We start from the raw sequence: 25290 nt of genomic DNA, 5'->3' as shown, positions 1-25290 counted from the left end.
ACATAGAAACATATATCCATGGCCTCCTCACAGTCAGCACTGGATATGGAGATGTGGGGCTGTGGCCCCGCAGGAAAATCCCTCTGGTGTAGCAAGAGGGCCCGAGCTGCCTGGATATTGTGGGGAGGGGTCTGTATTGCAGCCTTCAAGGGTTTGTAGCTGATAAGCTATCCCCAGCCAGGCACGTTTTCCCTTTTCCCTGGGTTCTGTGCCATCAGAGTGATGCATAAGAATAAGGAATATGCTTGTCCTTTCTCTGCTCCTCAGAAAGCCTGCTTGCTCCCTCGCCCATCCCGGAACTCTATTTCTGTATAGTATGGCTAGAGATGCATCGCCCCCTCCCTTGCCATACTCCAGGTGTTGGCTTGGTCCTCCCAGCCAGGGACAGTGGGAGGGTAACAGTTGAACAGGGAGGGCCAGCAAGCCACAGAGCCAGAAGCTTGGGTTAGGACTGGAGTCATGAGAGCTGAATGGGTACAGGAGGGCCTTCATGTCCTGCAGGCACCTGTAGAGGCTCCTATACACAAGAGCATCTACCCTTGAGCCTCCCAGAGCTCCAGTGGCTCTGTCCTGTGCTCTTCTTAGGCAGCTGTGGAGGCTGGTGTCCACACAGACAGCTGGGCAGGCTGGATACAGGTTTCCGTATGGAACTACCCTTCAGAACTAGACCTGTGCTTGTTTAGGATGAAGAGGAGTCCTCCTCTGTGCTCTGTAGGTGCCAACAACATTGCCTTCCATAGAGGTCATAGGGGAGCTTAACTCTTTGTAGATCTCTGTATTCCTGGAGTCCAAGAAGGCTTTTGCTAAGCTGTCTGCAGATGGGATGGGGTAGGATAGGAACTGTTCCCTTAGTAGAAACGCTACTACCCTGGCATAGAAAAGACCTAATACAGGTCTTCCTTGGTGGGTTTGCTTGCCTTCTTTCCTGGGAATTCAGGAAACAGGCTTTGACCTCTGCTGTCCTGGACCACCCTAGTCTGAGTCCCTTTTAGTCCAGTTCTGTCTCCAAGGACACTTGGCCCAAGGAGATCTGTGTACCTGATCTATGGGAAAGTTGCCATGGGTCCCGTATCTTAGCCCCACTCCCCACCCCCAAGCCTTCAGTGCTGTTGAGGTCACTGTTAGGAAGGAATTTTGTTTAAGGCTCTGTTCTCTGAGGCATCCGACCCCGATCTTTCTTTAGCCCCATGTGATCATGCACATATGACAGGCCTCCTGCACTGAGGCTCCTGGAGAGACTGGGGGAAGCCCCAGGACCTCAGTGCCCTAGTCTGCTTCTCTGCGCTAAAGGGGCTCCTGTGAGAGAAGGTCCTTCCCCAGATGCTAATATTTGACCCTGACCCCTGCGGTCGACCTTACTTTAACTATCCACCCCTGGTGTGAGGCAGAAACTGAGGAACTCTAAGGTCAAGGATGTTTGAATAGATACGGTGCTTTAAGGTTTGATAGGAAACAATCCCCGGGTGGCCCAGCCTTCCAGAGGGGTACAGGACACCGTTAACCCAGTTCTGTTGCCCATGCCTGTCTAGAGGTGGGGCCTGGCAACTGCACCAACCCTAAAATCGTGCTTAGAGATCCTGGGGTGGCAGGTGATGTCACCCCTGCGGGCCCATAGGTCTCCTTAGTCTTCAGGTTGCCAGAATTTCTGCTGAGCCCAACCGGAGGAGGAGGGGAGCCTCTGGCCCTGCGCCGCCGCCCGGAGACCCCGCGGGAGCTCTGTGCGCCGGCTGGAGGCCGTCGGTGGGGCTGCGGGCTGCTCTCACACCCCACCGGCCCTCTGCGGCTGGGGGTGGGCACGCTGAGCCTCACGCCGATTGGCTGCCGCCTCCGCCCCCCGCCCCAGGCGCAGCGCAGCCCCGGGGAAGTTGCTAGTTGGCGCGCAGGCTGCGGGGCCGCGGCTCCCAGATCCGCAGCGGGTCCGCGGTGGCCGCAGCGGCACACTGGACTCCCGGTGGCGCTCCCCCGCCCTCACTTCGCCAGCTCGGGCTTGCTCCTCCCTGCTACCTGTTTCCCTGGCGCGCCTTCCTCCACCCTGAGCTCTGCAACTTCGGCCTCCTAGTCTGGCCGCCCCTCCCGGCACCCCGCCCGCCGGCACCCTCTCTCCTTTGTTGTGCGATGAGGGTCGGGTTTCCCATCTGACCAAGGAGCCGCTGCCGCGCGGAGTCGCCGGCATGGAGCCGCTTAGCCACCGGGGCCTGCCGCGCCTCTCCTGGATCGACACCCTCTACAGCAGTACGTGTGCGCCTGGGCGAGGGGGCTAGGGTGGGTGGGTGGGAGAGAGACCCTGCGCCCTCCCAGGATCCTTGAAACCCTCGGGGTCCCAGGTGCAGCCAAGCAATGGCGAGGTTTTCCCGGCACGGTCCTCCAGGTGTGCAGCCAGCCAGGAGTAGGAGCGGCAGTGGTGTGGGGTCCTTAATGCAGACTTCAGGTGGTGGTAGGGGGCCTTGAGTGGACCCGTGCCAGGGGGAATTGTGCCACCCCTCCCACCTGTTGTGTAACCCAGCACTCCAGCGCTTTGGGAGTGGGGAGCGCCCTTTTTAGGGCGCTTCCTTGGCCTTCTGTCTTGGCAGCTTTTCTCCCCACATTGAAGCAGAAAGGCCATTTTGGGAAAAAGTCTTTGGCGCTCTAGTTTACTACCTCAGGGACATTCTGAAGCGTATGTATGATTCGTGTAGATGATGGGATCAGGTTGGAAGAGAGGCTGTAGGTACGGATCTCTATGGGTTCATTTGGATGAAAGAGCCACCCCCTAGCTCACCAGTCTTTCTTGCCAGCCTCATCGCCACCCCCGTTCCTCCCCCCCCCCCCCAGAAAAGCAAAAGAAGAAAAGAAAAAAAACCCTCCGGTACTCCACCCCCTCGTTCCCAAATCAGCTGCGATCATGTGATTGCTCTTGCACAGCCTGGGGGATGTGTAGTTGATCACTGGGACTTACTCAGAGGGGAACCATTTCCCTCCAGTCCTTGCCTTAGGTGGCAGAGCCATGCTGTTCCCCTCCCCCCTACTCATTGACATTCTGTGGTGTAGGGAGATGGTCCTTCTGGCCTCCAAGGAAGACAGTGGATTTTGCTTTTTCTTGTGAAAATGCTGGGAACCTTCCCACTCTCAGCATACCTCAGCCCTGAGGCAGGTACAGCTAGGTGGTGACTGACTGTTAGATACCACAGAACAAGGACATTTTGAAGGGTTAATCTGGCTTGAATTTTTATTTTAATAGTCACATTCTAGCGGTGAGAGAAGATGATGTTTTGAGCTTGGAGATCTTGCCTTGGTGTCTCTGTATTATCCAACACCCAGCTCTGCCCTCTGCATCCCATTGGGTCTAGCCTCTGCCTTCTGCTCCCTGTGGGTTCAGCCTCTGCCTTCTGCTCCCTGTGGGTCCAGCCTCTACCCTCTGCTCCCTGTGGGTCCAGCCTCTACCCTCTGCTCCCTTTGGTTCCTGTACTTCTCATAGCTTCTCCCCAGCCTGTAACCCGAGTTTCCTGCCCGTCCTCCCAGGAACTCTCCATATAATGGTTCATTCTGCTTTGGGTTTTCAACATCAAAGAGGCAAATCTGGTTCCCCTGGGTGTCCATCCTGTCCAAACCCAGCCAGTCCATCTGCTCTTTTCCAGTAGAGGCCAGCATCACTGGGTGAAGGTCAGGACTCACAGCTGTGTGGCGTGTGTGTTCACGTGTGTCTGTGCAAATTGGGACACACATCTGTTCAGAGCCCTGATGCAGATCAGCTCCTGACTCAAAGGACGGATTAGTGACCTCTGCTTCGCTGAGCTCTTGCAAATGACAATCATAACAATGCCTCATATTCATCTGCTACTTATGCTCTTGGATATTTCTGGCTCTCTGCAAAACCCATTCCTGGTTTCCTTATTTCCCAAAGCATAGACTCCTATGGAAAGCAGTTTGTGGTTTTCTCTCTATTACTAAGCTAATTCTATAACTTGGTCATCCAAACCCCAGCTCTAGCCCCAGCCTGGAGTTGAGAGGCAAAACTGCTTTGAGAATTCCTGACCAGAGGAATGTCAGAGTAGGGAGTTAGGTCAAGGGCTTCTTTGGGGGTGTTCTATAAACCAATCCTCACTCTGACAACCTGGCACCTGAGCTGTCTAACCTGCCGTAAGATCCTGGGCAGCTGGAGGGTGAGAATGGTGGGCAGGGGCACTGACTTGACTTAGTGCATGGTGTCCCTGCCTCACTTTTGGGGATGGCTTATTTGGAAGTCTGGAGCAGAAGGCTTCCTGGGAAGGTTCTATGCAGTCATATTTGGGCCATCAGCCATCAAGTTTTCTTTTTGACAGGAACCTAAGTTAAACAAATACCCAGGCTGTTATTTGCCTGGCAACATAGTTCTGTGGTTCCTAGGGAAGTTCCTCTGCTTACCAAGCTCACAGGCCCCCCACAAAAGCTAGATTCAGGAAATGTAAATGGGGGCACAAATGGCAGCCACTGTTACTGCTTAGAGATGTGAAATGGTGCAGTGATAGAGGCTTGGTATGGTGAAGTTCATGTACTCATGGCCTTTCCGGGTTGTGCAGTGTGCCAAGTACGTGCTAGGGCCTTTCTACCTCCTATTCCAAACCTCACAGGCCTGGACTCTCACGGTGTGTGTGTGTGTGTGTGTGTGTGTGTGTGTGTGTGTGTGTGAACGTAAATCATTTCCTCCAAGTCACATAGCTAATAAAGGAGAGAGGGGAATTCAGATCATAGATCATACCCTGGCCAATGAGGAAACTCGAGTGCCTCCCAGATACGTCTGAGCTGTCTCAGGGCCCTGTGCTGTCGAGCAGTTGGGGATATCTGTCTCTTTAGTTCTCTCTTCAGATGTTTCCCTGAAGTACTCCAGCTGGGTGAGTGGCTCTGATAACTGATAGGTGCCATGTTCTGTATCTGCACCTGGTTTTGGAGCCCATGCCAGGTTGACTGAGCCCCCCTCTAAAGCTAGAGGGAGCTTTAACCACTAACTCCTTCCTCAGAAACTTCTTGTTATTGGAGCCCTTGACCACTTTTTCCTGGTGGCAGTAGCTGTGCGAGGAGAGTGTCCACTTTATCACAGGTTGTGATGGTGGAGGCAGCAAATCCCCTTTGCTTGTAGCTGGAGTCCTGAATGGCTGGGTCATGGGGATTGTTAGGCACAGTGTTAGATCATGGCTGCCAATGTGATCTGGGACTGATTGGGGCAGGATTCTTGGCCCCTGTAGCCTGAAGTGGCAGCCGAGGGTTGCAGCCACCTCAGGTTCCTGCCTCTTGTCATTTTCTGTATGGATACAATGTTGCCAGCTCCTTCCCTAATGCTTTGTCTTGATTCTTCCCCAGCTGCTGGCATGAGTCTCTCTGTGGGCTTATCTTCTTTCTCATAATCCCTCTGTCTTTTCTTTTTTTTTTAATATTTATTTATTTATTATGTATACAATATTCTGTCTGTGTGTATACCTGCAGGCCAGAAGAGGGCACCAGACCCCATTACAGATGGTTGTGAGCCACCATGTGGTTGCTGGGAATTGAACTCAGGACCTTTGGAAGAGCAGGCAATGCTCTTAACCTCTGAGCCATCTCTCCAGCCCCCTTCCTCTGTCTTTTCATCAGTCACCTTCTCCACCATACCATGGAGATAATCTGAACTAAATTAGGTTCTTTGAGGGACAGCCCTCCAAGCAGATCTGGTCTGAGGCACATATGTGCACCAGGCAGGCTCATCATTTAGCTCCCCTTCAGACAGGAAATCTTTAAATATGTGCTCTAGATTTATGTAGAAAGGGGGCACAGGGCTGCATTCAGGTCTCCTCTTTTGCCCTTTTAGTCTCCTTTATCCCTAGCAATTCAGTACAGATCCCAAACATACCTACCCTCCTGAGCTAAGCAGAAGCCATTCCTTTTCAGACTCCATAGGAGGCAGAACATGACCAGTAGTTACAGGAAACCCGCCTTATGGAATTAATGTCTCTTACTCCAAGAGCATTCAAAGACTAATTAGTCTCTTGGGATATTTTCATGCCTCTTATAGACCCAGCCCGTATGCCAGGGCCTATGAGGCTATAAACTCATTTCTGATCATCTTGAGCTCACCCTAGGATCTCATCCAAGTCCAATATTTGCTGGGTACCTTAGGACCAAGCCACTAGCACTGAGTTTGCTCAGTAGCTCGCTCAACCAGGCTCCATTAGACTGTTCCTGATGTCCCAGTAAACACCTGCAGATGGGTGTTCTCTGCTGAGTAGTAATTTATTCCTCCTCAGCACTAGTCTGTATTGGTCAAGACAGTTGGAGTCTCAGAGGTAGATTAAGTCTAATAATAAAGTCATGTATTCAATGAAAGTTTGGTGGTGTTATTGTGACCGTTGCTGCTGTTTGGAAAAAGGAAGGAGTGGTGTTGGGAATTGGCTAGAAGATACTTCTTGGGGGTGGATGAGATGGTGGGGAGGATTTGAGAAAATCCATTTTGCCTTTGTCATGGGGTCAGGATGGGATGCTTAGGCTGTTCTCTGAGGTGTGATATGTTTCCTGGGATGATTCTGTACCTTCCTTGTACCCACTCCTCTGTGGAGTAATGTCTCTCAGGGGTGTCATGTGGATCAGTTAATGTCCACTAACATCTGTGAGGATGAGGTACGCTACTGAACTGTCGGACTGTCCAGCTTATCACAGGCTCATCATCGAACAGGTTCTGCGAGAGCCTTACATCTGAGGAGATGGTGAGGGAACAGATAGGAACCGAGCGCTGCGCAGACGTTCTGCTCAGCAATACCCACAGAGTTCTAGGGAGTACCTAGCTAGTAGCTCATGCATAAGCCCTCAGTAAGTTTGAGAGGGAGCAAATATTTTACCCCCTGTGGTGTTTTTCGGCTCCTTTAACTCCTGACTCTACCACTGAGCCATCTCTCCAGCCCAAAATCTTGAACTCTTGATACTCCCCCCAACACTTGGGATTATAGGCTTTATGCAGCCCTGGAGGTCTAAACCCGCCTTTCATGCATTCTCTACAAGCATTCTACCAAGTAAGCTGTAGCTTGAGCCGGGCTAGGTTGTTTTTGGTTTTTCGAGACAGGGTTTCTCTGTTGCTTTGGAGCCTGTCCTGGAACTAGCTCTTGTAGACCAGGCTGGCCTTGAACTCACAGAGATCTGCCCGCCTCTGCCTCCCGCGTGCTGGGATTAAAGGCATGCATCACCATTACCCAGTTTCAACCTTGTATTTCTTTTTTTTTTTTTTTTTTTTTTTGGTTTTTCGAGACAGGGTTTCTCTGTGGTTTTGGAGCCTGTCCTGGAACTAGCTCTGTAGACCAGGCTGGTCTCGAACTCACAGAGATCCACCTGCCTCTGCCTCCCAAGTGCTGGGATTAAAGGCGTGCGCCACCACCGCCCGGCAACCTTGTATTTCTTAAGGGAAGATTTAGTCATCTGGAGCTCTGAGGCCTGTGGTTGGTAGCAGGAGTCTTTTTTTTTTTTTTTTTCTTTTTTCCGAGACAGGGTTTCTCCATAGCTTTTTGGTTCCTGTCCTGGAACTAGCTCTTGTAGACCAGGCTGGCCTCGAACTCACAGAGATCAGCCTGTCTCTGCCTCCCGAGTGCTGGGATTAAAGGCGTGTGCCACCACTGCCCGGCGGTAGCAGGAGTCTTATGTTGGTCTTGAAGCTTGGCTAAAATCTTGTTTAGATCCTAGGTATTAGTGGGTAGGAAAAAAGAAACCAGGGCAATGGGCTGACTACACAGTACCCATGGAAGCTGACGACAGATGCTAGGTCCTGCTAGGTGTTTGGAAAGAGCCCTTTGAGGTGGTACCTTAGATGGTCCTAAGACTCTTTGTGGATGGGGCAACCAGTTCTCTGGACCCTAAATTCAGACCTGCTTTAGTTTTCTTCAGTTCTCTACCTCTGTACGTAGCTGATATCTCCTTTTATGCCCCCACCACATGCCAGAACAAGAAGAATCTGGCTTTGTGGTTTGTATAGAGAATGTCAGGGTCACCTGGCCCTCGGAGATGAGGCTAAATGGGGTGAGTTCTATAGTGACCTGGTTGGCCAGGTCCAATCCCGTCTTCCCTGTCTCTGCCTCAGTCACAGGCCTTTATGTGCCTTTAACCACATAACACGGAGATGTCACTTTGCCTCAATTGAGCAAGGCTTGCAGAAGGAGTTGGATACCTACAAGAGCCTAGGATTGTTGAAGAATCTGTGGTTTTACTTAGGGCTCCTGGGGAAGGATGTGGCTGCAATTATCTTCATGGGATTGAAGGGCTGATCCTGTTAGTGTGCTGGGCTAACCCCTTCCTCCTGGGCATTGCCTCCCAGGCAGCAGCAAGAGTTTAATGGATCCAGATTACACAGCATAAAGATGCCGCGTGATTAAGCTCAGTTACCTCCCTAGCTGGGGGACATCGCCACACAGCACCAATTGAGTTCTTCCTTTGTGGTTACCTGGGTTGTTGGTGGCTATCCTGAGTGGTTTTTCTCTTCTTCTTCTTTTTTTTTTTTCAGTGATTCTTTCCCTTGAAGCCACAATTCTAGGAGAAAGGCTCTTTTATGATGAGTTTTGGGGGTAGGTGGGAATGTGTTCTGTGATGGCACCTGAAAACTTGTCCTTGGGTCCCTGGAAAAGAATCCGTGAGTCCTACTGGACTCAGAGAAACTAGGCTTTTCCATTTGAGAAAAATTTGTCTTCCAATTTTTAAAAATTTGGATTATTGCTACTGAATGTATGTGTGCATGGTGACTTGCATGCGGAAGTCAGAAAACAATTTATGGGGTCAGTTCTCTCTTCCACTTTTTTTTTTTTTTTGGTTTTTCGAGACAGTGTTTCTCTGTGGCTTTGGAGCCTGTCCTGGAACTAGCTCTGTAGACCAGGCTGGTTCTCTTCCACATTTTATGTGGATTTTGGGAGTTCAGCTCAGGTTGGTAAGCTTGTTTGACAAGCACCTTTATGCAGTGAGCCTTCTTGTTAGCCTGTTTTCTTCAGAACAACTGAAAGTGTGAGCTGGTGAGATTGCTCTGGGTAAAGTGTGAGCTGGTGAGATTGCTCTGGGTAAAGTGTGAGCTGGTGAGACAGCTCTGGGTAAAGTGTGAGCTGGTGAGACAGCTTTGGGTAAAGTGTGAGCTGCTGAGACAGCTCTGGGTAAAGTGTGAGCTGCTGAGACAGCTCTGGGTAAAGTGTGAGCTGCTGAGACAGCTCTGGGTAAGTGTGAGCTGGTGAGATAGCTCTGGATAAGTGTGAGTTGGTGAGATAGCTCTGGGTAAGTGTTAACTGGTGAGATAGCTCTGGGTAAAGTGCTTGCCTGGGATTCACAACCTCACAAAATTTGAGTGCGGTGCCACCCTGGAGGATTCAAAATTCAAGGTTAGCCTTGGCTGTATAGGGCGCGTGGGCCACATGAAACCTTGTATCTTGGAGTTGGATGTGAGGTGTCATGCCTGTAAATCCAGCAACCGGAGACTGAGGCATGGTTTTGAGGCCAGCCTGGGCTACATAGTGAATTCCAGAATAGACTGGACTACTGAGTGAAACCCAAAGAAAAAGGTGAAGAAAATTTACAATTTAATGAGCCCTTGATGTTTCTGTGTATTATCTAGAAAAACCCCAAACAGGTTAGTTTATCATTTCCTGATAGAGATGAATAAATGGAGGATCTGCCGGGCTGTGGTGGTGCACGCCTTTAATCCCAACACTTGGGAGGCAGACAGGAGGATCTCCATGAGTTCAAGGCCAGCCTGGTCTACCAAGTGAGTTCCAGGCTCCAAAGCTAAAAAGAAAATGGAAGATCTGAGAGAGTCAGTACTGGGGCGAGTATCCCAGCTTGGGCTTGACCAGATCTCAGTGTTCTGATTCCAACGACCAGTCCGCTTCCTACACAGCATCAATACAGCAATGCTCTGCAGTGCATGCTGTGTGCCAGCCCTTGACACAAGCATTCCACACATCACCTCTGCTCTTCTAAGACAACACGTGTGCAGGTGCAGTTCCTCTATTTGATAGGGAGAAAGCTGGACTTAAGTGGAAAGTAGGCACGGGGCTGGACTGTCAGGTTGGCCTGACCCTAAGATTGACCCTTAAAAACCTGCTCCACTTTCTACACTGGTCCCTTTCACAGCGGATCAGTGAGGGCCACAGCAGCTGCTGCTTCACTGGACTGCACAGATCTGGTTCTCTCTGACCACTGTGTCACTGTGAAGGTTTTCTTTCGGGGTGTGTGTCAGGGGTAGTGCTGATGGTTGGACCTAGGGCTTTGTGTGTGGTAGGCAAGTGCTATACCACTGAGCTATATCACCCCAGCCCTTCTTTACTTTTTAATCTGAGGCAGTCTCTTCCTAGGTTAACAAGACTGGCCTTGAACCTTGATCCTCCTGCCTCAGCTTCCCAGATAGCTGAGATTGTAGGCAGCACTTGAATCTTGTTTATCCACCAGCTCCTAGGGGTTCTTTATGTGCCTCACCAATTGGCTGCCTTTTCTGAGGGATGGTCCCCCCAATGGATATTTGGAGTTCCTATCCCTGCATGACCTCATTTTTGGGGTTATTGGCAAGAAATGGTACTTGGTAATGAGAGGGGGAAAGTGGGAGAGGGAGAGAGAGACTGACCATGAATCTGTCTCGGCTTTGGAGGTGGGGATGGGATGTTCTTGAGGCCTTGTTTACAGAGCACTTGGAGCTAGGGGTAAAGAAGTGGGAACTGGAAGAGAGGACTTGGCAGTGCCAGAGTGTGCTGGCCCTGCTCTTGGACCTTTTAAAATTCACCTCCACAGCTCCAGAAGGAGAATAAAGAGCCCTCAGCCATAAATCAGGCCACTGAGCACCAAGGTCCCTTGCCCAGGCCCAGGGCTGATGTCTGAACTTGCCCAGTGCAGCATGTTAATTTTGGGTGGTGTGACGCAGGGGTGGTAGCCTCCAGCCCCCCTCTCTACACCCATAGAGGTCCCCGAGTCCAGGGAGCCCCTTATTGTGGGGGCAGTCCTCAGGGAAAGGCTGAGCCTGGTGACTCAGACCTTTGTATACCCCTCTTTGACTGGGGCCAAAAAGGCCTAAATAAGACTGAAGGTGTCCTTTCACAAAGGGTTTGTGTGTGGTGCGCAGAGGAAAGAAAGCCTGAGCAGGGATCAAACACGGAGGGCGGAAGCGCATCACACACACGCACACGCACGTGGATTGGGGAAAGCTCTCCTGCTCCATTCCTTCTTCCTGTTGGTGTTCAGAATTTCAAGGACAGCTCACATCCTGTGTTGACTCAGCAGTATTTTTTTAGGAACCTCTGCTTGCTAGGGTGTAGGGATATAAGGACCCCTGTATCTCGTCACATGTGTTCCTGTGGGGACACATGTATTCCAACTGCTTTGAGGGCCTCTCTGCCTCCTGACTCCACTTCTCCCACCACTCTGAAGCTGCTTCCTTCTGTGGTCCTGCTCCATTCTAGCCTCTTCGCCCTTCCCCCTTGATTCTAGAATGTAGCCAGCACAGAGCCTCAGCCTTGCCAAGTTCCCTCCTCCTCTAGGTCCCTCGCTCACCCAGAGCTTTCTTCTGCTCTTCCTGCCCTTCCCCTCCGCCCTCTTCACTTTTCTTCAAGGGAACAGTGTCTCTCTGGGAAGACCCCCAACATAAGGCTACCAACTCCAAAAGTGATTTGAGGTCAGGAGAACAGATCGTGGTGATGACATCCCAAGCTTCTAGAATACTCCCTCGTCACTCTGTGCAGTCGGAAACAGTGATTTGGTGGGAGCAGAGCGGGCCCGGGGAATATCCACTGATTGAGAATCTTGAGGCAGAGGCTGTTGTTCATTCTGTATCAGGAGAGAAGAACCGAGGAGTTATGGGGAAGTCCAGGATATAGCATTAAAAGAGCTAGTTCCAGGACAGGCTCCAAAGCCACAGAGAAACCCTGTCTCGAAAAACCAAAAAAATAAAATAAAAAATAAAAAAAAAATAAAAATAAAAAAATAAAAGGAATTTGGTCATGGGTGACCTGACCAAAGAAGTGCACACTACACCCTTGTGATTGTTTTTTTAAGTATTTAAGAATGATTGGTTTAAAAGAAAAAAGTATTTTATTTGTGTGTTATATGTGAGCGTGCACATATTCCATCATGTGGGGGGGGGGTGTCTGTCCTCACCTTCCACCCTGTTTGAGGCAGGGTCTTTCCTTGGTGCCAGTGTGCTACATACCGTAGACTAGCTGGCCGATACTGAAGGATAGTGGACCCAAGAGCTGCTGTTTTTCTGTTTCTTCCCTGCCCATCTCACTGTAGGGATGCTAGTTTGTAATTCTACACAAACATCAGCCACTGTGTTCGACCTTTAAATGGACTCCAGTACTCTGAACCCATGTCATCAGGCTTGCAGGACAAGTACCATTCTTATATTTAATAAAATCTAGGTGCCAGATAAGTGACTTGCCAGCTGTGTGGCAAAAGCCATCACCTAAAACATCTGGTTTGCTCTGTGAACCCGTGCATTCACAAAGAGCAAAAGTGTTGGTCGTGACCTCCAGTGTCTAAAACAAAATAGTGGTGTTGATGTTAAAGGGTTCTTTTAGCTGGGAAGTAACTCAGCAGACTCATCACTGTACGGCTGCTGTGTGTTTTGCCACATTCACAGACTAATATTTTTCTTCTGTTTAATTTATTGTCTAAGATATAACTTAGAAAACAAGTGAGAAATGCAGCATTTGTAATAAAAGGTTAACTTATAAATAAACCTACTGAAAACTAAACAGAATTATTAGTTTTGGTTTCTTGTTGCTGTTCTTGGAAGGTTCTGATTTTGAGCCCTCTTGTTTTTTGTTAAAAGGGAGATGGAGGATAGGGAGACCTTAAAGACATACTGGTTCTATGTGGGGTATTTTCCTCTTACAAATGGGGAAGATTAATTTTCTTAACTTGTGACTAGGTTTAACCATGCATGGTGACTAGCAAGCAGCTGCTAACCAAACACTTCCATCTACCCACAGATGGGAGGCCTGGTGCTTCCTGTAGTGGCAACAGGGAGGGAAAGAGATGGTTTTCCCGAGGACCCTTCTGTTTCTCTAGAGCAGTGCTTCTTTTCCTTCTTAAGACTGTGACCCTTTAATGCAGTTCCTCCTGTTGTGGGGACCTCAACCACAAAATTGAATCATTGTTACTTCGTAACTGTAGTTTTGCTACTGTTGTGAACTGTAATGTAAAATACCTGATAATGTAGGATAATTGATAAGTGATTTTCCCAAATGGATCATGGTGCACAGGTTAAGAACCGCTGCTCTGGATCCTAGGTAAGTGAAAATAATAAGCCTTGGATTGCCGTGGTGGTATACACTTGTAATCCTAGCATGGGAGGGAGATGGCCATGAGTTTAAGGCTAGTTTGGATTATATAGTGGGTACCAATCAGGGATGCATGGTGAGACTCTGTCTTAAGTATCTTCCAACCCCCACCCCCACACCTCAAACAAGACTCGAGCACTTTCCATTCTTGATCTCTTTTAATCCTCACAGTGTGTCAGTCAGCCTGTCTTTACTGTGACAAAATACTTTACAGAAATACCTGTGTGGGTGTGGTGTACACGTGTGTGTGGCCCAGAGGTTGATGGTTGATACTGGGAACTCCAGCTTGTTTTTTCAGAGGGTGCTAGATAAGTGACTTAAATCCATGGGCTGCAAAGTCATTACATAAAGCGTACATTTTGCTTCATGACCAGGCTGGTCTTGAACTCACAGAGATCTGCCTACCTCCTGACTGCTGGTATTAAAATCATGCACCACATGTGTGGTGAGACAGGGTCTCTTAATGAACCTGGCAGTCACAGATTGGGTAGATAGGCTGGCCCCAAGCCCCAGGGATCCTCCTGTTTCTGCTCCCCAGTGCTAGGATTACATGTGCACACCACCACCCTCGACTTTCTATGTGGATGTTGGAGATCTGGACTCAGGTCCTCATGCTTATGCAGCAAATCCTACATAAACACCTTCAAAAAGACTTATTTTTATTTTGCTCATGGTTTCAGAGCTTTAGTCTCTTGGTCACTTGACCTCATGTTTCTGGGCCTGTGGTGAGGCAGAGCACCACAGTAAAAGAATATGGCAGGGGAAGCTGAAATGAGACACACCCTTCAAAGACTTCCCTCTGGTGACCTACCTCCTGCTAAACCATCTCCCAATAATGCCATCAAATTGTGAATCCATCAGTGAATTAATCTACTCTTGAATTTAGAGTCCTCATGATCCAGTCACCTCCAAGAAGTCTGTCAGCTAGCAACCCAGCAAACCTTCATTCAACATGTACGTCTGAGAGACGCTTCATACCCGAACCCTAACACAGTGAGCCTATGGAAGTTTGTTACCCCTCTTTTAAGTATGAAAGGGGGCCTGGCATCGTAATTAGCCACTGCTGGTGACTTTTGCTTTGGGGGCACTCCCTTTAGGGGGCATACAGTCTCCCTCCTTCCTAAGTGTCAACAATTCAGGGATCTCATCTTTATGAAGGCCTCTGTCAACACAAAAAGCTATGTTCTCCCCCCTCCCCGTCCCCCCATGATGGGCCAAGTATGGTGTTAATGGAGCAGAAATGGTGTTAATTTTATAGTGCATCATTGAGAGGGTTAATGAGAGACCATCTGGTCCACTACCCAGCTGCCTAGAGCAGCCCTTTCCCCTGATTCAGGCTGATAAGCATTTTACAGACCCCGAGGCATCTCCCGAGTTAACGTTCCCTGACTTGGAGGTTTGAGGGTGTCTACTGTGGTGTGCAGTAGGAGCTGTGCGCTGTCCCTGGTCCAGAACCTTCAGTGAATGGAAGCAAAGCCGATTTCTTTCGTAGCTCCTGGGAGAAAGGATGGAACACAAGTTTGCATTCAGAGCTGTGTGTGGCCTGAGGACCTTCTGTGGCTCCTGAGCAGCCACCACAGCTTGGGCCTTTCAGCAGGTGCCTGCAAGCATCTTTAACCCTGCCACCAAGGCCTCGGCCTCACTCCTTTCCAGTTGGGTGTGCATTTGTAGATTCAACCAACGGCAGATTGCAGTTATTCAGGGGAAAATGCATATATTGAGCACACACAGACTTTTTTTTCTTGTCACAATTCCCTAAGCTAAAGAAGGAATAATGAAGTTAGCTCAATCCATCTGCCTCTCTTTCTCTCAGAATATTCAGTGGGGCCATTCTGTTCCCGCCATAACTGGTCCAAACTGCCTTTATGCCCCTCCCATGCCTAGAGATCCCGGGTTATCTACACTGATTCCCCACCATCTTGGCACACTCTCCATACTGTGGCCGTGGAGACACTGCACTATCCCACAGCAAACCTGTGCTTCTAGAGAAACTCCTCAGTGTCCTGCCTCACCTCAGTCACCACTACCTCCAGGAAGCCCTCCTGGCTTGACTGTAATACTCCTCCTAGGATGGTAACTCTGCTTGCTCTGAGCCACATCATTTAGTACTTCCTTATCAGCTGTCTTACAGTGCTATGGTGGTTGATGTCAGTTACTGGTTCTTCATCATGGAGAGTGACAAAGGCTGTATTTGTACGATGCTAGACACTGTTCTCTGCACTTTACTGACAATGTCCTGTTTAATTTCACTTGCCCACCAAAGTCCCAATTGTTCCTGGTCTTTTTTAATGGAGGAGGTCTATGTGCCCAGATCTGTCTGGGGGGATTCTTTCTGCAGGTTCCCAGAATCTGGGGCTTTCTGGAGAAACTTAGTCAGTGTTTTGAAAGGTCCTCCACTTTTCCGGACAGAATTTGGACATCAGGACACTTAACTATTTAACTCACTCTTTCCTTCTGTCTTCTTCCCTTTCCTCTACCATCCTAGGATCTGTGGCTGAGCCACAAATTCATGACATGAGACAGATAAACAGGCACAAAGTGGCTTTAATTCAGTGCCTATGCAATGAGTCCCACAGAATATGTTATCAGAATGCTCAGATGGCTGTGGTGTGCACATATGGTCCTCTGTCTGTGGCTTCTACATCCGGGGATTCAAACATTCAACAGAATGGCCATTTTACAATATCTATGTTCTATGTACTGTAATGACCATTTAGAGGATGTAGGGCAGAGGCTGAACCTAGGGTCTTGAGAATACAGAACATGAATTGCTGAGCTACAATCTAGCCCCTCCTTGTGCCTTATTTACTTTGTGTAGTGCTTGGGATGAAACCTGGGGCCTTGAGTAGGCCCTGTATAGTCAAACTGTAACTACCTCGTATGCCATTTTATACAAAGCATTTCATCATCCAGGGGTTTTGAGATCCCTGCCCCCACATCAGTACAGATTCCTGAGCTTCATAAAGGAATAAAGGCCTGGGGCTTCTGGGGATGATGACAGCACAAACTGTGGGAGGGGTGGGGTGGGGCCCTGTTTAGTGAGTCCAGGATCTTTTGTCATGTGGTAGACATCTGATGGTAGTAGCTGTCTGGATCAGTCCTCACCCTGTCACAGATACTTCACTAACAGATTTCCATTGTAGATGTAAATGCATTTTAAAATGACAATTTATCAGAGCTGTTTCCTTATCTGAGTTGTCTTAGAGTAACTAAATCAAAACATTACAGAGAAGGAGCCAGTCCAAATTCATTCCCTGGAACCCCCCTGGAAGAAGGAGAGAACTGGCTCCTGCAGGCTCCCTCTGACCTTAACATGCTGGTTGTGACCCAGGATGCACCACTGCTTGTGAGTGTGCAACATAATAAATGTAGTTAAAAATGTAAAAAGAAAATTCGACCCCCCCCCCCAATTTGGGGTGGCATATTCTTGATCTCCGACAGTCATATTTTGGGAGGGGTGCCCTGAGCTGAGCAGGTGGGAAGTTTGGGAATACTTTATGGTTGTTTGGGGGTGGGGTAAAAAGAAGACGCATGCTGGAGGCTGAGATGTGTTTTTCTAGCACAGGAGCGTCCAAGAGAATTGTGAGCAAAGAGGATGCCAAGAGGAGGGAGAGCGGGGTCCCAGGAGAGCAGAGGGCAACTGGGAAAGATGGCAGAGCCCAGTCCTGACCCTCTTTTTGTCCTGGCTGTAACTTGGTGTTGGCCTTAACCAAAGCTCCGAATCACCGTGTGTCTGTGGACGTGAACGTTCTTACCGTACCTGCACAGTTAGCCTCCTGGCCTGCGTTTGTAAGGAGCTCCCAGTGACGCCTCTGGTGCCCGCCTGTGTGAGAAGGACCTCCATTCCAGTACCCATGCCAGCCTCATTCAGCCAGTGACTGTCCTTTACCTCCCAGCTCCCCGATTCCCATAGGCTAGGATCTCAGGTCCTCGGACTGACCCTATTGCTTCTTGGACTCAGCTGAGAGCAAGTCTAGAGACTGGAGCTGCTCATCTCGGCTGGCACAACCTTTCCTGGTACCCCATCCACAGTAGGGACTTCTCACCGTGTGGTTCAGACCCCCCTGAGCATTTGTGCAAATTCTGTTCTTTTGCCTGTAGGCCTGTCTTTGGACCTTTCTTTTTTTTTTTTTTTTTTTTTTTTTTTTTTATTTTTTCGAGACAGGGTTTCTCTGTGGTTTTGGAGCCTGTCCTGGAACTAGCTCTTGTAGACCAGGCTGGTCTCGAACTCACAGAGATCCGCCTGCCTCTGCCTCCCGAGTGCTGGGATTAAAGGCGTGCGCCACCACCGCCCGGCTCTTTGGACCTTTCTGAGCCAGGCCAAGGTGAGGCTGAGGGTTGCCTTAGCAGTAATTACTGGTGGAATGGGATCTAGGCCTAGAAGTTTCTGGAATCTTTCCCCATCCCTCCTCACAGTCAGCCACAGACCTTGGGCTTTCAGGGAGAGGTGAAATCAGGTGACTCAGTTGTCTTGCTTTGAACATTTGTCGTTTCTCGACACCTTTGAGTAAAAATAGAGAGGAGAATGACTGAAGTGAAATGCTCCTGCAGGGTCCTGGAGATCAGAGGTGGAGAGGTGGGGCCTCCTGGGGAAGGTGTGAAGGTGACCTGAGCCAGAAGGGCCTTCTGAGCCCTCCAGGCTCTAGAGCAGAGCTGTCCTTGCTGGCGTTTTTTTTGTCTCCACTGTGGAATGGTTTCAGGACTTGCTGTAGGAATTCCTCTGGGGCTTCCTGCCGTCAGGTCCTGGCGTCCTGCAGGGATGGTCTCAGAAGGGCTGTGACCACCACCCAGGCTACTCCACTACTGAAGGTTTCCTGATAGTCTGGTTTTGGGGACCAGTAGCACCCTCTCTCCATGTAGTTGACAGGCTGGGGCACAGTTCTTTGCCTGTCCCCTTCTCTGGAAAGGGCAGATGCTGCTGATTCCCTCAGCATGGACCCTGGAGGGACTGTTCCCTCCACTGTTCACTCCACCTATAAAATGGCCAGGGAGGGAAGAAAACAATCTGCTGGGCACTTTATCCTTTATCAAGTCCAGGAAAGGGTTGCTGAACTTTTTAGCAAATAAAAGTAGAAGATGCTTTCAAGTTTGAGGCCTGCGTAGACCATGTAGAGCCTTTAAGCCAGTGTGGGCAATTTATTGAGACACTGGAAGGGGGAAGGGAGTGAAGAGGAAAAAAGGAGGAGGAAGAGAGGAGAGGAGAGGGGCTGGCATATAGTTCCTTGGTAGAGAACTTGCCCAGTATTTGCAAGGCACTGCCTTGGATTCTCAGCATTGCAGGATTTTACGATCTAGTGGACTTGTAGTTTCAGCCATTCTGCAGGCTGAAGCAGGAGGGTCCCATGAGGCCAGGAGTTCTAGACCAACCTTGGCAACATAACAAGACTCCTTTCACCCAGACAACAGTAGCAGTAGCAGCAACCAGACAAAACCCCCAAACCAGAAAACAAGCCAGTTAGAATTTTAGATCAAGAATGTGTTTGCTATTGTTTTGTTTTTGTCAACTTAATACAAAATATTTTGCCACAGCAATAGGAAGCAAGCTAAGCCGGGCGGTGGTGGTGCACGCCTTTAATCCCAACACTTGGGAGGCAGAGTCAGGTGTCTGTGAGTTCGATGCCAGCCTGGCCTACAAAGCAAGTTCCAAGACAGCTAGGACTGTTACACAGAGAAACCCTGTCTTGAAGAGAAAAAAAAAGAGGAAGCAAGCTAAGATAGTAACGAAGAATTTAAATAATATTATACCATGTAAAACATGGGACATGTATATACTCTTAAAACCTATTTGTTTTTTATCCAAAATTCATATTTAGCTGGGTTCTCACTTTCATTTTTCTTTTTATTTTCTTTTAAACTTTATATGCATTGGTGTCAGATTCCCTGAAATTGGAATTACAGACAGGTGTGACTGCCATGTGGGTGCTGAGAATTGAACCTGGGTCCTCTGGAAGAGCAGTCAGTGCTCTTAACCACTGAGCCATCTCTCCAGCCCTCATTTTTCTTTTTAAAGACAGTCCCACTATGTAGCCCTGACTGGCCTGGAACTTGCTATGTAGATCTGGTTGGCCTTGAACTCAGAAACGTGCCTGCCTCTGCCTCCTGCCTCCTGAGTGCTGGGATTAAAGGGTGCACTACTGCGCCGTGGTATATCGTGTTTAATCTGCTATCCCTACCATTGTATGGGATATAACACTTTTCGAGGATCTCTCTTCTATGTTCTACTCTCCTTTATGCTCAGAGACCAAGCTGATTAAAAAAAAAAAGTTCTGGGTGTTGTCATAGAAATATTGAGATTGTTTTTGTAGAGTTGACACAAAAATAATGATGGGATTTCTGGAAAGATGCCAGTGAAATTGCTGAGCAATTTAGCACTTGCTGTGGGCCCCACATGGTTCCTGGGACTTTATAAGTGTGAATGCCTTTATTTACAACAGACCCATGAAAGAGAAAAGTAAGCAATCATGGTTTTTTTTTTTTTTTTTTTTTTTTTTTTCCCCAAGATTGGGTTTCTCTGTGTTATAGCTCTGACTGTCCTGGAACTCACTTTGTAGACCAGGCTGGCCTCAAACTCACAGAGATCCGCTTGCTTCTGCCTCTGGAGTGCTGGGACTAAAGGTGTGCGCCACCATGACCCCAGCTGCAATCCCTGTTCTTGTTCTTTTCTCTTTTTGTGGTGGATGGTACTGGGGCTAGAACCTAGGGCCTGGGGCCTCTAGTGTGCTACCACTGAGCTACACCCCCAGTCCTGTGTTCTTACTCTTAACCAGGATTCTGTATTGCTCTGTCTTGTTTACCCAACTGCAGGAGTTCAAAGACTTAACATTGTTTTCCAAGGTCAAGGATGAGGAAGCCTATGGGGAAGGCTTTGGAGAGCAGGTGATAGACAGCAAGCTCCCAGAAGGAGACATGATTTACTGCCTGGGTTCCCTGTGATCTTTACGTGGTTTAAAAACAGCAACATGGGAGATTACATTTTCCTGCCTATCACCGTGACTGTCGCAGACACACCTGCTGTATGTTAGCCCATCCCAGGTGCAGTAAACTCAGCAGCTCCCTGAGTGTTTACTGAGAGTATCCTTGAAGTGAGGCTCCCCAACAGGCTGACCTCAGGCTTCTCTGAAATCCGTACTCGCAAGTCCTCTTGTTTGTTCCACTTCAGACTTACTAATTGACAAAGACTTGTGCCACTATGTCTTTCTTCCAGAGACTCAGTAATTCTCCAAGATAAATATTTCTCTCTTTAAGAAATGAGTTTTAGGGGTTGAAGAGATGGCTCAGTGGTTAAGAGCACTGGTTGCTCTTGTACAGGACCAAGGTTCAGTTCCCAGCACCCACATCATGGCTCACAGCCATCTACAACTCCAGTTTCAAGGGATCCGATATCCTCTTCTGGCTTCTGTGAACACTGCATGCACATGATATACAGACATACATGCAGGCAAAACACCCAGACACAGAAAATTTTTAAAACTTAAAAAAAATGAGATATAGCTGGGAATGGTGGCACACACCTTCAATTCCAGCACTTGGGAGGCAGAGGCAGGTGGATCTCTGAGTTCGAGGCCAGCCTCATCTACAGAGTGAGTTCCAGGACAGCCAGGGCTACACAGAGAAACCCTGTCTCAAACAAAACAAACAAAATAAAAGTGTGGGGAGAGGGAAAATAAGCTGTATAGACCAGGGCAGAGATGGAGGACGGTACTCAGGTATTAGCTGTATAGACCAGGGCAGAGATGGAGGACGGTACTCAAGTATTAGCTGTATAGACCAGGGCAGAGATGGAGGACGGTACTCAGGTATTAGCTGTATAGACCAGGGCAGAGATGGAGGATGGTACTCAGGTATTAGCTGTATAGACCAGGGCAGAGATGGAGGACAGTACTCAGGTATTAGCTGTATAGACCAGGGCAGAGATGGAGGACGGTACTCAGGTATTAGCTGTATAGACCAGGGCAGAGATGGAGGACAGTACTCAGGTATTAGCTGTATAGACCATGGCAGAGATGGAGGATGGTACTCAGGTATTAGCTGTATAGGAAGGGCAGAGATGAAGGATGATACTCAGGTATTAGCTGTATGGAGAAGGGCAGAGATGGAGGATGGTACTTGGGTATTAGCTGTATAGATCAGGGCAGAGATGGAGGACGGTACTCAGGTATTAGCTGTATAGACCAGGGCAGAGATGGAGGATGGTACTCAGGCATTAGCTGTATAGACAAGTGTAGAAGGAGCTGCGGTCTGCATTCTTGCCACCCAGCTCCCGGCCGCCTGGCTAGCTTATGCCCCGAAATAACAACACGGAAACTGTATTCTTTTAAACACTGCCTGGCCCATTATATCTAGCCTCTTCTTGGCTAACTCACATCTCGACTAACCCATTTCTAATAATCTGTGTAGCACCTATGAAGTGGTGGCTTACCCGAAAGGATTCTAGTGTACATCCATCTTGGGCTGAAGCTTCATTGCATCTGCCCTGGAGAGGAGAGGCATGGCATCTGCCTCACTTCCTCCCAGCATTCTGTTCTGTTTACTCCACCTACCTAATTTTCTGTCCTATCAAGGGCCAAGGCAGTTTCTTTATTAACCAATGAAATCAACTCAAAGCAAAAGACTCCTACATCAGACAAGGGCGGAAATGGAGGATGGTATTAGGGTATTAGCTGTATAGACAAGGGCAGAGATGGAGGATGGTACTCAGGTGTATAGGAAGGGCAGAGATGAAGGATGGTACTCAGGTATTAGCTGTATAGACCAGGGCAGAGATGGAGGATGGTACTCAGGTATTAACTGTATAGGAAGGGTAGAGATGAAGGATGGTACTCGGGTATTAGCTATATAGACCAGGGCAGAGATGGAGGATGATACTTGGGTATTAGCTGTATAGACAAGAGCAGAGGTGGAGGACGGTACTCAGGTATTAGCTGTATAGGAAGGGCAGAGATGAAGGACGGTACTCAGGCATTAGATCCCCCAAAGATGAAGTACGTGTATAGAGTGATTGAAGACTAGGAAAATCTAGAGTCCTAGGGTATCACTGTCAGCCCTGGTCGCCCTGAAGCCCAGATTTCTCTCCCCTCCCACCTCAGGCCTTCCTAACTCAGCCTCTTAGCTCCTTTCTGCTCCCAGTCCCTTCCATCCTCATTTCTCCCTGTCCCTCTCCCTGGTCCACTCACCAGGAGACCAGAGACCAGGTTCTTACCTGGTTATTCCCTGCCTCATCATGGGAGTGAGCAGGAGGCAAGTGGCATGGTTAGATGGAAGTTTGAGAACTTCTACCAAGGACTGTGAGCACTCCAGACATCAAGGCTTTTTAAAAACTGGGTTGAGGACACCCACTGGGTCCTCCAACTACCCTGTGTCACCAGCTAGAACTGTCCAATCCTCTGAGACTCCAGCCTTGTGAGGTTCATTCCACTGATGAGAGAAGGTCATAAAATAGACTTGCTTGGGCTGGGCATAATGGTACACATATTTTTTGTTTGTTTGCTTGTCTGGTTTTTCAAAGACAGGGTTTCACTGTGCTGTGTAGCTCTAGCTGTCCTGAAGCTCACTCTGCAGACCAGGTTGGCCTCAGACTCACAGAGATCCATCTTCCTCTGCCTCCCGAGTGCTGGGATTGAAGGTGTATGCTGCCACCACCCAGCTAGTGGTGCACAGCTTTAATTTCAGCACTCAAGAGAGTAGAGGCAGGGCAACCTCTGTGAGATTGTGAGAAAGAGAGACAAGGAGGGAGGGAGGGAGGGAGGGAGGGAGAGAAAGGAAGAGATGATGAGAGGGGGAGAGAGGGAAGGAGAGAAAAGGGAGAGTGGGAAGAAGAGGAGATGGGGGAGAGAAAAGGAGGGGATAGGGAGAAATGGAAGAGAGAGGGAAAGGGAGGGAGAGACCACCAGTCTAACTTGCTTTATGCTGCTACTTGGACATTAAGTGGGAGAGTAGGGATTTAAATTTAGGCTTTGCAGCTGTGTGATTTCTCTTTCATTTACCTAGAATCCTTTGGAGGCTAGAGGCACCAGAATAGAAATGAGGATGTTTAAGATTAACTGGAGCTGAGCACCTAGTCAGCAGACATCACTAATGCCAAGGATCTCTTGCTGTGGAATAAAACAGTGCAGTTAACACCAGTGCGATCATCGTCTTGGCTGGTTTCCACACAGACCAGGACACACGGAGGTGTGTATTTACGTCCTTTATACCGGCATGGTGATGGGAAGAAGTTCGGCATGCATTTCATCTAGACCCACATCCTGTCCTCTTCCCCTTCCCTCCCTGTGATCCGCCCCAGCTGTGGATCCACTGAATGTTACGGTCCCTTTCTGGAAGCCCTGACCTCACTGCCTCCATGTCCAGCTCTGGAAGCCAGACCCTGCCCTCATGCTGGCCACACCAGGTGAAGTGCTAGACAGGTGAGCTTTGTGGACCTCAGTTCTGTGTCCTTGAGAAAGGGACCACGTGGTTGGGTCTGTAGAAGGCTGGGCACAGCCACCTCCTGCAGTCTTCTCTCAGCAGCAGCACCCCCTGGAGGCTGCAAAGTAAAACAACAGTTCTGTTAAGGAACAGTGGGTTCTGTCTGTCCTTTGCTGTTTCAGTGGGGAAGGGTAACTTACTGGCCGGGCTGTGGGCTCCATAGGCAGCTGTTGTTCCAATCATCTGCTCATCTATCCCAGGAGTCTGGTTGGTGTTCACACCCTGTGTGTTGGTTCTGTAAACTTGATATCAGTTTGGTTCTCTGACATACCTGCAGCTTCTATGATAGTGTCTAAGACACAAGAATTACTTCAAGAGGGAGAAAGGGAGGGTGTGAGGTAGAGAAGGTGGGTGATTCTGCATTCGGTATTTTCCTTAGAGCCAGAGAGGTGTGGATATATGCCCTTTCTTGGTTCTACAAGATCAAGGTTGACATCAGCGGGGCTGGTTCCTTCTGAGAGTTGAGAATCTTTACTGCCTTCCTTTGGCAGTTGCTGAATGTCTTTATAGACAGCCACCAAAATGTGGTGTCTTTGTCTTCTCCACCTATCTCTCTGCGTCTGTTAGGATTTCTTTTGTGTAGAAAGATACAAGGTACATTGGAGTAAGGGCTGCCTGTAGCACGATTAATAAAAACCCAGAGACAGAAATTGGGGTTCAACCTGAAGGTCAGAAAAGCAAAACAGGGGGCCAGAGAGATGGCTCAGTGGTTAAGAGCATTGCCTGCTCTTCCAAAGGTCCTGAGTTCAATTCCCGGCAACCACATGGTGGCTCACAACCATCTGTAATGAGGTCTGGTGCCCTCTTGTGGCTGCAGACACATGGACAGACACAATATTGTATAAATAATAAATAAATATTTAAAAAGAAAAAAGAAAGAAAAGAAAAGCAAAACAGCCAGCCACTGGCTCTTACTTTTACCTCAGTCTGAAATGGTGATCCTGCCTCCAGGAATCTCAGAATGAGACTGTGTCTGAGAGCTGTCTCCTCCTGTCTTATATTCCTCTGGGCTGGGATCAAAGTGTATACCACTGCCAGGCGGTGGTGGCACACGCCTAAAGGAACTCCCAGCACTCGGGAGGCAGAGGCAAGAGGATTTCTGTGAGTTCGAGGCCAGCCTGGTCTATCAGAGCTAGTTCCAGGACTGGCTCCAAAGCAACACAGAGAAACCCTGTCTCAAAAAACAAACAAAATAAAACAAAAAGGCATGCACCACTACTACTTGGGTTCTATGGCAAACAAGTGTGGCTTCTGGGATTGAAGGTTCCCCTGCCTGGTCTGTAAGGCTGACCAGTGCAGGTGTTTTATTCTCTGATCTTAAGGCAAGCTTTATTTATTAAAATACAAATGAAATATCATTACAGCTGCCCGCAGGACTTCATGTCAATTTTGTTGCCAATAAAAAAGTTCTTGTTTTGCTGGGCAGTGGTGGTGCATGCCTTTAATCCCAGCACTCAGAAGGCAGAGGCAGGAATTCGAGGCTAACATGACCTACAGAGCAAGTTCCAGGACAGCCAGGGATACACAGAAAAACTGTCTTGAAAAACAAAACAAA

The 25290-nt window shown here is 48.8% G+C and overlaps 1 protein-coding gene across 4 annotated transcripts in view; it reads left to right on the top strand.

Annotated features, from left to right (window-relative positions):
* Positions 1–25290, top strand: part of Abr (ABR activator of RhoGEF and GTPase) — a 198714-nt gene that overhangs the window by 53066 nt on the left and 120358 nt on the right. The window contains exon 1 of one of the 4 annotated variants that reach the window (XM_057775297.1): positions 1865–2232. The exons of 2 other annotated variants lie outside the window; for them this stretch is intronic. In XM_057775297.1, coding sequence (XP_057631280.1) covers positions 2172–2232 — 61 coding nt within the window. In that variant the 5' untranslated portion in view covers positions 1865–2171. Of the gene's footprint in view, positions 1–1864; positions 2233–23423; positions 23442–25290 lie in introns of those variants that run through there. One more of the 4 variants, XM_057775301.1, reaches the window with a different exon arrangement.

The sequence above is a fragment of the Chionomys nivalis genome, chromosome 7, assembly GCF_950005125.1.
Source record: "Chionomys nivalis chromosome 7, mChiNiv1.1, whole genome shotgun sequence".
In the NCBI taxonomy this organism is placed as follows: domain Eukaryota; kingdom Metazoa; phylum Chordata; class Mammalia; order Rodentia; family Cricetidae; genus Chionomys; species Chionomys nivalis.
Note: the sequence above shows the minus strand (reverse complement) of the source record. Positions and strands in the feature narration are given on the sequence as shown.